This window comes from Sinohyriopsis cumingii, unplaced genomic scaffold, assembly GCF_028554795.1.
Source record: "Sinohyriopsis cumingii isolate HCF-2022 unplaced genomic scaffold, ASM2855479v2 utg002455l, whole genome shotgun sequence".
Classification (NCBI taxonomy): Eukaryota; Metazoa; Mollusca; class Bivalvia; order Unionida; family Unionidae; genus Sinohyriopsis; species Sinohyriopsis cumingii.
The window spans coordinates 60,368-75,447 of NW_028316216.1; the positions used below are offsets into that span (position 1 = coordinate 60,368).

Sequence of the window (15,080 nt, forward strand, 5' to 3'; positions counted from 1 at the left end):
TTCAGGAAGAAAATCGCATACCATCACAAAATCACACCGTTGAGGTTATAAAGGTTGGGAGTACATCTCACAGAATTCTCCAAATGCCGAAAATAAAACTAGAACATGAACGAACACTCACACACTTAAGCAAAAAATGTGGGAGAACCAAGAAAATTCATTGCACAGTCAACAAAATAGATAACATGTCTATGCAGAGAATTCCTGGAGCCTTTGTAATGCTGACTGTTACATTCAGATTAATGCTATTGCTCTGTACAGGTCTTTCACCCGATCCCCAGGATAAGCATGGTTTAAATGTCAACAAAAACTAACTTTTATTATGACAGCCCGGTGTCATTATAATGTGACTTGGTGGGACATCTTGCTCCATGTCTGTGGCATGATGCCCCAGTGTTAGACATCACTATAAACTGTCACACTCATTCATATGGCATCACATGGTTTTCTCTCAACTGGCAAACATTATCCAACAGTAGCATCTTTTAAATCAAATAATGCAAATATCCAGCTACAAAAACATTCAATACAGAAATATGAATTCCAAGAGAGCCATATGAATGCAACATCTTCATATCAACACTCTTTGATCTGGCATAATGTTTGCATCCAATAGTCATGAATTCAGACAATGTTTGCATCCACTAGTCATGAATTCAGATAAATAATAATGTTTGCATCCACTAGTCATGAATTCAGACAAATAATAATGGTGAATTTACATTGTGGTGTGAGACCTGTCACTGGATTCGCTAGTACCAACATATAAAGTTGCTTCCCTTATACATCAACTAAATATCATATGCCTACAGTCCAGACATTAGAGAATACCATATCCTTCCAAAGCAGACTCTGTGGATGTAACTGAACTGAAAATCTTGATAAACAAGGCCAAAATTCTCCAACAAAATTACAGATGGACATCACATGGTTTTGTAAATATGCATGACTGCATACAAGCTACATTAGTATGTACAAACATGTAACAGTTGGCCTTTTCCAATCTGCATCTGACACAATCCATCAGAAACTGATGTAAAAAAAAACTACCAACACCAGACAATAATTTAGTGCAGCAATGGTAAATCAGTGTAATACTTCAACCAATCAGGTGTCCTTTCTCATACTGATTTCAGGTATATATACCCATATATAGTTGAAATACTTTCCAAGACTGATGTTATACTCCACACCCTGAAGAACAGCAAAAATGGTAAATTATTTCTAGTTTTCCTCTAGAAAACCATGTTTTATTTGCAACTTGCAGGAGAGTCTCAGTTCAAAGCATTAAAGACAGCATATATCTCAGCAAATTGATGGTGATTAAGTAATTTGATGTATTTAAAATTAAATTACTGGTACTGTCAAGATAAATAAATGCCATAAATTTAGTTTGTTGGGAAGTCAGGATAAAAAGGTTTTAGCTAAAGTCACCTCATTATTGTTCTTAGTCCTCAATCATGAGTTAAGAAAAGATGCTCAGATAACTGTGACAACTCAACTTTGAATAAAGAGGTACAACACAGTCTACAAGAGGTTTTAAGACAATTCACATTTCTTTATTTTAACATAACAAAAATATGTACATCGATAAATGGGCATCATATAATATCACTTCTTTTGACCTGAAAATACACTAGCTTTAGAAAATTAAGCTCATGCTGCCTCCATATCCAGTACTACCCTGAAAGACGATAATCCTTCCATCTATACACAGCAAATAAAGGGAAGTAACTCTTAAAGAAAAGCTCCACTTCAGGCTCCGGGCCACCTGTGTTCTGGATGTTACCAGTTTTAACCTTGAGCAGAACCTATCAAAGAAAGCTCACTTTTGTGGGAGGGTGTATTCTAGGTCCTGCTGCTTTGCCTCTCTGAACAGGTTGATCAAGGAATGTGAAAAGTTGTTTGGTTGTTGTCTATCAACAGTAACCAGTTTTTAGAAAATAAACTGAGTTGCATCATTATTACAACTGAGCCACTGGAACAGAAACTGCATGTAATTTGCATACACCATATGCAGCTTACGTGACACTAACAGGAAGCAAGTCTTCAACGATATCTGCTTCAGAAACACAAAAGACATTTAGTCTATCAGTCACATCAACACCTAGGAGAGGTTCATATTTTGGGAACATGGCAAGTGATATATGTCAAATTGGTCAACAACCAGAACATTGATACAAGATCTGTCCCATTGGAAAGGTACAATCAAATCTATTTTGCACTGATACAAGATCTGTCCCATTGGAAAGGTACAATCAAATCTATTTTGCATTGATACAAGATCTGTACCATTGGAAAGGTACAATCAAATCTATTTTGCAAGCCCTGATCATCAACGACCTTTGCTAGTCTAGGTGCATCAGAATAATAAACAATACTATGTGATTTGAACCAGTGTGGTGAGAAAGCTGCAGACAAATGACGTTCCAAAAAGGAAGCTAGTGATATAAACTGGTCACAATTTTGTTTTCATTAAAGATATTTGGTAATTTCCACAATCATTCATGATTGTGGCATAATTATGTTTGTGTGATGGTGGTTCATCCTCTTCACATCTTGACCTTGCATGTGGAACTGGAGAAGGACATTCCAACAGAGGCAAAATTTGGAACATCTTGCTATAAAACTGAACTGTCCTTTCCATAATTGGATTGGAATGTTCAGACAAGTCTGTGTTGTCCCTTCATTGACTGGGGAGGGAGGGGTTATCCTCCACCTGTACACTCATAGCATCTATATGGCAGAATTGATGCAAATTGTAAAATGATTTTATCTGCTGAATATTCTTGGAGGGTTGGCTGAGTCCTATCCAGCATAAAACAGTCTAGATGGGGAAAAACACTCTAGTGTTGTCAGATGGGATTGGCTGGACAGCTCCAATTGTGATTGGAAATGTATTGGTATCATGATATGGTTGGTCCAACTGGCCTGTTAGCCTGTGCAGTCTGCTGACAGTCAGATGCTGTCCCTGTAGGAAGTGTCACTCAATGTGCTATTTGCCAGTCATAGATATGCAATAGATTTATTAGCACTAACAATTTAACTTATTATCCAGGTATATGTATTGTTGGTTGGTGGCCTAGACAACATACAGCAAATGATATACAACTTGCAGTCACTCTGGCCAGCAAAGATGAAATGTAATCCTGCATGCCTGGTTTTAAAATGCCCCAAGTACATCACACTGATGGGATTGGGACTTATGGGTTGCCAAATTGGGTTAAATATGGTTTTAGTTTCCTACAATTCATTTGTCAACATTCTAGACAACAAAGCCTCCAGTAGTGTGCATGCTGTACACAAATCCAATGCTGCCGGAATGCAGCTGCTTGACATGGCTTTGAATGGATCTCAAATAATCACTGCTGTTGGTGTTGTATAAGGTATAGTCTTCAGAAATTGGGGTGACATCTCAAAGAAATCATAAAATTGGCCAATGATTCAGAATTCAAATGAATGCTTAATAATGGTTTTGGAAGACGTGTGTGGCCCTTTGACTGCATTTTAGGACAGTCGACCACGTATCTTCTGCCCACACTGCTCACATGCTATGTGTATGTGAGGGACAACAAACAGCACAATCAAGGCACATCTTATGGTTGTCCTCCACCACTTGAAAGCATCTGCACTTCTTACACTTGACTGATACTCTGTTATGAAAGCAAAGTGAATACAATAAATGTACAAACTGTTCAAAGGGAAAGCCCATGTTGCATAGACTAAAAAGTGCAGAAGAAACCAAAACAGGACATTATGATTACAATGGTGCAACCTTTAGTGTTGATGATTAACATCGTATGGAAAATATAGAGACGATTATAAAATGCATATATACAAATAACTTCAGCAGGAAAAATGAAAGTAATGTATAAACCAGTTATATCAATCTTTTGACTTACTTTATCTCTGAAAGAAATGCTGGACGGTCAAAATGGATTATAAATTACAATGGATTCTTCCGAGGCACTGTTCACAATTGAAAGCTAAGGTTACGTTACGAAGATCTAGTATACAAGTGGCCACCCAAAGGAACAGGTAAAGTTCGTCTGCAAGAGTCACCTCCCCTCATCTATATAGAGACGAAGCGACATTTTTCATCTTTCTTGAAGGCTGGATTCAGAGTTAGCCGTAATTTCCTAATGCTAGTTTAATCAAATTATGTATTTGCAGAGAAATAAGACGCCAAAGAAGCTGATATTGTACACCTGGCTACAGCACACCTAGCTGTATCTATTGCCAAATGCAAGCACAGTTGGTCTGGGTCAGTTGGATGGTTTGTGCAGAATTTCTTTCTATGCTGTTAATTTGATTGCATATCATAGAGTTTCCATATCTTGATCTACTGGGTATATTTAATGACTCATCAACATCAATTATCCAACTGAAATGCATCTATTTCGGTATGCTTTCTGAGATGGTCAAATTTATTTGCGACTTTTTTTTTGATACTATCATGTAAATGTTTTCCTACTTCTAGCATTAATAGCGAAGTAGTACAATTTGCCAAAGAGGCCCTGAGTGGCCGAGTGGTCTAAAGTGCTATCTGTTACAGATCACTGCCATCTCACTTCTGTCTGTGTGTGTTTGAGTCTCAAATTCGGCCAATGTGGGTATGTGAGAAAGCTTGCCAGTAGCTTTTTGTGGGTAGGTGGTTCTTTCCGGGTTTTCCTGGGTTCTTCCTCCACCATTAATACTGGCCGCCATGTATAGCCTATCATGTGCTGAAAAATGGTGCTAAACCCTACAACAACAACAACAATTTGCCAAAAACTGAAAGATCTTCTAGCTATAGGCTTCCTGTCTAATTTGATCATATGAATCTATTAAGTGTTTTTTTAAATCAGTTATTAAAGTTCTCCTGTTTTTAATGGCAACAGCCTGCATATATTTTCCATTCAATTATCAAATGGCGTACCATGAACAGCAAGGGAATGATGTGGCTCAAGTGACGATAAGAGAAGACCGGAATACTATCTCACTAAATATATGTGTCAGATGATGACATAAGATGATAGCCACAACATGGTGTGTAATCCTGTTTGATGATCGTTGGAATCCTGGTCACAGACTGCCATGCATGATCACTGCCTGATTTTGGGGTAAATGAAAAAGAATCACAAGGGCTTGTAGAATTGACATAGAATATGTTGCTATAATGTTTCTTCACAAGCTTACAGGTGGTATGGAAAACAGTCTTATCCAACTTACAATATTATAATATAAAATTCATACAATACATGATTATAATATAGCATAATATTCAGTCTTGCTATGTTCTTATCTAATATATGGAGATGACTATTTGAATTTATTCTATAACAACATAATCAAAAGCACATTAAGAACAGAATGCCTTAGAAGACCCTATTTGAAAGACTGTCTGGTATTTTCTTTATCTTTTCTGGCTATCAAAGAAGATAGATGGAGGGATGTTCCTCTTTGTCTTCCAAGTCTAATGAAGTCTTCATCTTCCAGGCTTGGCTCAAAGTTAGCAGTGACATGAATTCTGAAGGCATCAATATTTTCCTCAACAGTCACTTTAAGGCTGAACTCAGTCCACTGTGGCATCTGAGTATGCTAAGTCAATGAGGCTATTCTCACACTTGCTGCTGGTTTACAACCTCCAATCTGACTAAAACATTTCTAGAGGCATGGACAAGATATTGCCATTATTTCTAAGTGTGTCACAGTATCACCAACAGATGAGCCATGAATAAATGACTCGCCAGTTGAACTGGAGGCAGGGCAAGTGCCAAACCTTGTCTTGCAAGTAAGGTCAGCTGGTTGGGCTGTCAGCGAGCAAAGTTGCCAGCTGGACAGTATGCATGCCAGTTTGCTGGACAGTCATGCAGCTCTGGAATTCTTGATGCAGAATGTCACAACATGGATAGATTGTTCAAAACTATATGGTAATGAATACCATGGAAATACAGCACAAAATCTCTGAACAACAGATAATTGTACGACATAAAAGGATGGTAATATCGCCATCAAGAGCCGACAAACATTCCATGCTTGACTTGCTGGTATTTATTATGGATGGCCCTGATATGGACTTGTCAATCAGCTGGGTAACTGCCGTGGCAGTACACTCTGTATAATGGACATATGAGCTAATCGGATCCCTGTACAACTCCACATACCATGGTGCAGCACACAGACATGCAGCACAGCGCACCAAAATGAACTTGTATTGCTGGCTCAGTAGGATATAAAGACTACAGGTTGAGGATGATGAACACTTTGTCCAAGCCAGACAGATCTCGTGTCCTCTTGGTAAACATCTTGGTTGATAGAAAGCTACCTAGGAATTCTTGATGCAGAATGTCACAACATGGATAGATTGTTCAAAACTATATGGTAATGAATACCATGGAAATACAGCACAAAATCTCTGAACAACAGATAATTGTACGACATAAAAGGATGTTAATATCGCCATCAAGAGCCGACAAACATTCCATGCTTGACTTGCTGGTATTTATTATGGATGGCCCTGATATGGACTTGTCAATCAGCTGGGTAACTGCCTTGGCAGTACACTCTGTATAATGGACATATGAGCTAATCGGATCCCTGTACAACTCCACATACCATGGTGCAGCATACAGACATGCAGCACAGCGCACCAAAATGATGGATTAATGGTCACTAATGAACTTGTATTGCTGGCTCAGTAGGATATAAAGACTACAGGTTGAGGATGATGAACACTTTGTCCAAGCCAGACAGATCTCGTGTCCTCTTGGTAAACATCTTGGTTGATAGAAAGCTACCTAGGAAAGGTGAGGGATAGTAATGGGCACAAGTTTCTTCCTTCTCTCCATTTGCTGCATTTAAGCAGAAAAATAACATTTCATAAACTTTTTGGGAGGACTGGTTCTGGAGTTAGCCATGTTAATTTTGCTAATTTTAACGTGATCGGATCATGTATTCAAATTGTCATATAGGCAATATTTATAAAACTTACTTTGCTGCTTCCACAAATTTTTCCACAAACTTGGAATAAATTCCCCTCTGTACATAGATACGGCTGGTACACAAACATATTTCACCCTGGTTCATGAATGATGACCTAAAAGAAGGGCAATAAAAAATAAAATCCTGCTACAATGAATTAAATTTACTTGTCATCTGTAACAAGTGAATGTAATAGAAATTAAGATTACAAATGAAATAAAATATATAAAAACTTCTGTGTAGGCAATCAAAAAGTTGAAAATACAGTGGCCCCCACCCCCATGAATGTCTCCCTCACAACACAGATGAGTAGCCCATGACTATGTCTTAATGTTTAGTTTGCCAAAATTATGATAAAAAGGGTGTAGCATTAATACTGCTTTCATATCAGCTTAGACTGGCTACCAAGGTGAGTCATTCGGCAAATCACTTTAAATGCATTGCTTCATTGCTAAATAACTTGAATGTGTTGCTGAGCCTGCATTTATGGAATGAAGTTTGATTTGGTTAGGTGTTGTACACAACTCTTTAACACTTCCAATGTGATAATAATGGTAGGAATTGGTTTAATCTAACATATTTCTATAAAAATAATAACCTAACGGGAAACAGATTTTGACTGTGTTCTATATATTGTTATAAATTTTTAATTTGTAATGTCATTTATTTTCATATCAGTCTCAAAGTTTTTGTACCTGACCATACAAGCTGTGATAACTTAATTGGTTTTGTTAGGTAATATCTAGGATAGACCAGATATTATCAGCTATAATCATTAAAAAACACTTTCTCGGTAAGTTACTAAGTTGATTCATATATTGTCTATTTTAATCTAACTTGATGGTCAAAACAAAAAATATGTATGCATCTTATTATAGGCTGTGTATGACAAATTGTATTGATATGTGGCACAGGTAAATCATTTCACCGCTAATCATATCCATACCTGGACCGTGTTCACATGCAAATGCAAAACAACAAATAAATTAGAGATTGTGATTTACAAAGGAATGAATAAATATCCCCCTACTTCAATATATGTTCCTTTTTGAATGTTATATAAAATGGGTATAAAACTTAGAATAAAATATCTTGCATGCATTTTTGCTTTACCTTATTGTGACTTCAACACATTTATCAAGATCTGTATTACTGAATATCACTGCAGGATTTTTTCCTCCAAGCTAAAACAGAAAAAGGAGCAAAATGGCACAATAACATGAAACATCTATAAGGCCACAAAAACCAAAAGAAACATTTGTGCTTCATATGATTCAAAATTCAATATACAAATTCGAGGCAGATGAAACTTTATGATGCCATTTTTTTCAGCATAGATATGATATATGGGATTTATTACATTATGTTTCAATCCTTTTAGTTCAAAGAGTTGGTAGCTGATTTTATTGATATGGACTGAGTGTTTTCTGTAACTCTTATATCCATGCAGCACAAAAGCTTTTTCAATCCATTTGACCTAGGACTGTGTCTACAACAATTGGACAATGGTTGGTATCATGACCTGGAGAAAAACATTGCTTTACATCAAATATTTTGAGGGCTGTTTCATTTAAACATACATGGTACACAGGGAAGGCATATAACTTTGATTTCAAAGAGTTCATATAAAAATGATAAGAAAATTCTAAATTTCATTATTGGGTATTTTACACATTAAAAGTGCCTTGCCTGGGTCCTATGTATGTTTTCCTGGAAAAGCCCTGATAGTTGAATAAATAAACAAGTCGATTTAATGTGATTTTATTTATTCCATGTCATATTTGAAGTGCTACAATACTGATGCTGTGTCAGTATAATAGTAAAAGATTTGGGCTTTTTAGGCACATGGAACATGGATATGAAGTCAAGGCTAGTGGAAACTGAGTCAAGGATAGTGGAGTTTGAGTCATGGATAGTGGAATTTGAGCCAGGGCAAGTTGAATTTGAGTCAAGACTATTGGAGCAGCAACAAGATTTTCAAGATGGCCACTGCAGTTGCCATATATGATATCAGATCTGAACAATTACTATTATTATTTAGTTTATTATCATCTATTTGCCATAAATTTCCCAGTTAAAACCCATTTTGAAATGACTTTCCATTCATGTGCAGTAGCAATAAAATTTTAAGATGGCTGATTTCATGGCTATATTAGATATTAGATAAGTACCATGTAACATACTAAGAAGTCTTTTAAGGGAAAGCCCCATGATGATAGGACTGTCCATTTCATGCCAATAACATGACTTCAAGATAACTACTGTGTGATTCATACTGGAACCAGACATCACAAAATGTCTTCTAGTTACAAAATGCTGATATGACTGTCTATTCAAGAGATGTAGCCATAACAACATTTTCAAGTTGGCTACAGAGAACAATACAGGACATAAAAATGGCTTCATTTTAAATGAGGACTCGACAGACATCAAAAAGAGTTTTTTTTAAAGCGTAAAATCAATCAATAATAATAAAATGCACTAAAAAGTAGGTATAGCTGCAAGATTTTAAAAGGATTGTTGTGGTGGCCATATTTTATATCCGAGCTGTACAATTTTCATCAGAATCATGGGATGAATGTGTGTGTGTAAAGTTTCATGGCAATCCTCCAAGTAGTTTTGGGGAGCAGTGAATAGAAGGACAGGTGTTTAACAGCAGACAACTGGCCATCCTATAAGTTCTATAGTTAGTACACCAAATTAAGAACTTTAAATTCTTAATAAAAAATTTGATTATGAATGCCCAGTGAAAACATTTTGCTATGCCTCACTGTTGTACTATGATGGGCTTAATAATAATTCATATTGTTTTCTTATTGTTTCTGCAGGTGTGGTGGCTCGGTGTTAATCATGCTGGCCCCATGACCAAAAGGGTGTGGATTCAAATTCTACAATCAGATTAACCTGGGTTAGCTACCAAGGTGTCTTTGGGCAAGGCACTTTGCTATAATTGCCCCGGCTCTACATAAACTATCTGTCTTGATGTGCCATAAAAAACCCAAAAAAAACCAACTGTTTCTGCAAAAAATGATTGAACAATAAAACTATACTTAACAATGAGGTACAAAATAAATGTTCGAATAAATTACGAGAACACTAAAATTATTACATTAACATCCGGAAATAAACTCTTCTACCTCATGATTCCTGCATTCCTAGATATATGAAAATTACATTTTCAATATCCATATAACATACAGGCAAAGGGAAAAAACTCTTACCCATTACTTCCCTTTGCCAACCCAAAAATGGTTACTCAATTCAGTTTTCAACCAGTTTAATCAAAGTGGTACATCAATGATGATGGAATTTGATGGGAGGGTTAAATAGTAATGTTATTAGGTGAAAAATAATCTGGATAAACATGTATTTGCTAGAAAGCAATTTTTAGTAAATTGTGTTTCTCCGAGAATACTTACCCATCACATTAATGTTAGGGATATAAGCCTGCTACCTCTCGAATCCAGCCCTACTAAAAGACGAAAATTCGTCTTTTCGGTCTAACTCATATAGACCAAAGGGCAATAACTCTTGCCCCTTACCTCCCCTTGCCACCGCCAGGTGTCACTAGTTTTTTAAACTGAGCGATATATATTATACGAGGATGCTTGCATAGCGGGGTGGTTGGGAGGGTTTTTAAGTAATGTGATCGGGTAAGTATTCTCTGAGAAACACAATTTACTAAAAATTCGCTTTCTCCTTCAAATACGTTCCCCGATCACATTAATGTTAGGAGAATAAGTAATAGGAGGAGGGAATGCTGAGCATCCTACCTCCACCCCGGGTACCTTCTAGGGAATGATGGCTGGATTCCCCATTTGAACGATAACCTGTTCTCCTAATTTCATCAGCAACACAGCCTAGGGTCACGTGATATGTGACCCCTATATATGGTTAAGATAGTTATTGAAATCTTCTTACCTACGAAATTTCACTGGCAAATCCAGCGAAGCTGATAGGCTGTGCTGATTGTTTTAAATGGGTCTGGTGGGCTGCTGACACCGGACCTACCAGATTCAAGGTTTGCCTCTGTGAAGCCAAATCTCTGAGATAAAAACTGGAGAAGGTTGACTATGCATGCCAGCCAACAGCTTCTATTATATCTCGGATCGAAACATTGCGTTCGAATGCCAGGCTCACCGAGATTGCTCTAATCTCATGAACCGTAATCTTCATGAGGCGACTCTGATCTTGTGAGACCTCAGAGTACGCTGAGCGTATAACCCACTTCAGCCATGAAGCAAGGGCTTGAGGGGTGATATCCCGTTTACCAGCTTTGACCGGAAGAAAGAGGCGCTTACGTGTCCTGACACGCCTCTGTGCATTTTAAATAGTGCTTGAGTGCACGAACAGGATCTTGCATGGCTGCTGCTCTTGACTTATCTATGGAAGACAGCGAGCGAATGACGATTCTTTGATTGCCAATGGATGGTAACCTATTTTTGGCTACAAAGCCTGGTTGCTTCAGGAGTACCACCGAACCATCTGATCTGAACAGAAGAAAGTTCGGGTCACTGGAAAGGGCATGTAACCGCTCACCCTGCATGCTGAAGCTAAGGCTATCAAGAAACATGTTTTGTATGATAGCAGCTTTAACGAAGTGTGGCCTAAAGGTTCAAATTTGTCTGAATTGAGCCATGTTAAAACTCTGGACAGATTCCATTTGGAAACAGGGTGAGGGATTTTGGTCGATTAAAATCAAAATTGGCTAAAAGATCTGATAGATCTTTGTTATGCCCAATATCACATCTACCATGATGGTGGAATGTGTCTGATATCATGGAGCGGTAGCCTTTGATAGTAATTGGGGCCAACTGTTTCTCCTCGAAAAGCCAGAGAAAAAAGTCAGCCAGTTGAGGGATTTAGACACTCAAAGGGACGATGTTATTGATATGGCACCAGTCCCTGAAAACACGCCACTTTCCCTCGTAAGCCTTCAGAGTGGAGGGCCTTCTTGCTCTTGAGATTCTCTCCACAATCGAAGGTTTAAATTGTTTGTCTCGCAAGGCTGCCCGGACAAGAGCCAAGCGTGAAGAAGACGGTCCGGGCAGGGGTGGAACACCCGTGACCGTGGTTATTTGAGAAGATTTGGGCTGGTTGGAATCTTCCTGGGTAGATCTATCGCTAGATCGAGTGGATCAGTAACCCAGGACTTGTTCCATCTGAGAGGGGCAATCAGAATCATCCGACAGTTCTGACCCCTTAACCTCCGGATTATTTTTGGTACCAAAACCGTGGGAGGGTAGGCGAATGCCCACAACCCCTCCCAGCTGATTGACAGAGCGTCCACAGCCCAAGCCTCTGGGTCTGGAACCGGAGAGACGAAGGTGGGCAACTTGCGATTCCACCTTGTCGCAAAAAGATCGATCATCGGACACCCCAAAGTGTGCAAATCCGAAGAAAGACTGATTGATGGAGTGACCATTCCGTGTGAATGACTTGACCTTTCCAAGACATAGAGTCTGCCGGGAATGTGTCTGATTTGTACATTGATGTGGAGGTTGTCGCACCAACGTAGAAACTGCCAGATCAGAATGCACAGGTCTGGTGATTTGGTGCCCCCTTGTTTGAGGAGGTTGTTGTTGTTGTTGTTTTGGGGCTTAACGCCATTTTTCAGCACACGATAGGCTATACATGGCGGCCAGTATTAATGGTGGAGGAAGAACCAGGGAAAACCCCGGAAAGAACCACCAACCCACGAGAAGCTACTGGCAAGCTTTCTCACATACCCACATTGGCTGAATCCTAGACTCGAACCGCCGCAGACAGAGGTGAGATGGCAGTGATCCGTAACGGACAGCGCTTTCGACCACTTGGGGCCCCTGTTTGAGGAGGTAAGTCACCACCACAGAGTTGTCTGACATAATGAGGACAGTTTTTCCTGAGAGTTGATCCTTCCAGAAATGAAAGGCATTGATGACAGCCCTCATTTCTAAAAGGTTGATGTGGAGAGGCCTCTCCCCTGGCTCCCATTTGCCACTGACTGGAGCGAAGTCCGGCAACAGGTGGGCACCCCAACCGTAGGTACTGGCGTCGGTACATACCAAGAGGAATCCCAGTGGACAGCCAACCTGGGTTGTGCCACTGACTCAGGAATGATCGTATCTCGGGTGTGATCATTATTGTTTGATTGAGGGGACTTGAAAAGGGGCGCCATTGTGCCAGTAACGTCATTTGTAAGGGAAACATAAAAAGACCGCCAAGTGGGATCAAGTCTGCCGCCGCATTGAATAATCCGAGGAGTTGCAAGAATTCTCTCGCTGAAATCCACGTCCTGTTGGAAACAGACTCGACGAGTTCGACGATCCGGATTACGTGAGCACGAGGAAGCCGTACCAGATTCAGATCGGTGAGAAACTCCATACCCAGATGGACAAAACGCTGAGATGGACGGAGATCGGACTTTTTCCAGTTCACGAGAAAGCCTAGATGATCTAAAAGTGCTAAAAGATCGTTTCTGCCTTTGAGCAGAATAGAACTTACCATATGTTTCTGAAGGATGTTGTCCAAGCACACTGCCATCCATGTAGATGAAGTTGATCGGAACAGGGTGACGACACAATCCATAACCTTGGTAAAAGCCCAAGGGCTGATGTTGAGGCCAAAGGGTAGGACCTGGAACTGATAAACCACGTCGCGGTAAGCGAATCGGAGAAACTTCCATGACGGGGGTGGATAGGGACGTGAAAATATGCATCGGTCATATCTACTCGTCCCGCCGGATGGAAAGACGGATTGATCTCGTCGTTTCCATCTTGAATTTCGGTGGTAAAATGTATTGGTTGAGGCGACTCAGGTCGATGATCGGCCTCAACTTGCAGTCTGCCTTCTGGATAAGAAACAGCCTGGAATAAAACCCCGGCGATTGTGTTTTTTTCACAATCTCCACCGCCCGTTTTTCTATGAGCGACCGTATCTCCTGTTGTAGAAAGGTATCCTTCTCCCGATTGGACGGTACGTCCGTGAAGAGGGGAGAGGAGGACAGGGGACGGGTTGGATAAATGAAATCCGAAGTCCCTCCAAAATGACCTGGATCACCCAATCGTTCTGAGGAAAAAAGGTGGTCCAGTGGTCCTGAAATTGCAGGAGGCGGCCGCCAACAGGTAGGCTGTCTGCAGGTGGTGGAGAGGGTATGTCAATTTTTAGAGTTAGGAGGCTTGAAGACGGAGAAACTTTGTTTCTTACCGCCTCTGTATGGTTGCCTCCTAGCTTGATTAGACTGTTATCTCCTGGCACTGGGTTGGGATCTATACTGCACATTTGATTGTAAGGATCCCTTGTCCCTGGTCCGCCAATCATCCCTCCGCTGTGGCAGGGGCTGATTTTTTCTAAACACCTGCGAGGGCTGGGCAGCGAGTTGGAGGGGCAGTTCCTGAGCTGCCTGCTTCTGAACTTCTTCAATTTTTCCTCCAAAGAGTAAAGGCGACCCAAACGGAGTCATCCATAAAGCCAGAGTATGATGGGGCTTGAGCGATGTGGACCGCAGACATGCGTCACGTCGTATCAGGTCTAAGTTGGCAGAAGCAGTCAACGCATTAGCCATGGAATGGTGAGCTGCCCTCTTAATAACTCTAGCAATCCGGGCCGTCGCTTCCCAAGCGTGGTCATTGTCGGATTTTTCTGCGAGTCGGAAAATGGCTAATGAAGCCTAACCTTGAAGACGTAGCGACTACGTTCTGGACTAGCTTTGACGTGGCATGGAACACATTTTTGTCCACTTTGTAAAACAGTGGAGCTGACATGTGAACTGCTGCCATATTTTTGTCCAGGGCCGGAAGATCTGTACTGAAGGCGTCTGAATGAGTTTTGTACCAGCGACCCGAGAACGTCGCTGGCATTTGGCTTTCTGAAAAGAACGCCTTAGCATTCCCCGGATCATCTATTCGTCCTGAGAGACGATCGTTGATCTCCTTAATTTTTGCCGACTGGGGAAGGAGCCGGAAGGACGGCATCTCTTTTTCCCCGTCAAGATCTACAGGCTCCTTAACTTTGTAGTCTTGAGTGGCGGTAGGAGGTGGAGGGCATTCTGAAGTTGCCAACACCCTATAAATTTCTTCCACTGCCGCCTTGAAGCCAAACTCAGTCTGTTCCATGGTTGGATCTGTGTACAGCTGATT

At 40.1% G+C, this 15,080-nt stretch overlaps 1 protein-coding gene across 2 annotated transcripts in view; it reads right to left on the bottom strand.

The window, feature by feature from the left end:
- The window catches only part of LOC149770716 (2-aminomuconic semialdehyde dehydrogenase-like), a 64,883-nt gene that overhangs the window by 20,207 nt on the left and 29,596 nt on the right, over window positions 1-15,080 (bottom strand). For both annotated transcript variants that reach the window (XM_089949202.1, XM_089949203.1), the window contains exons 5-6: window positions 8,077-8,147; window positions 6,974-7,078 (exon numbers count right to left, since the gene is read on the bottom strand). In XM_089949202.1, the coding sequence (XP_089805328.1) occupies window positions 6,974-7,078; window positions 8,077-8,147 (176 nt within the window). The remainder of the gene's footprint in view (window positions 1-6,973; window positions 7,079-8,076; window positions 8,148-15,080) is intronic.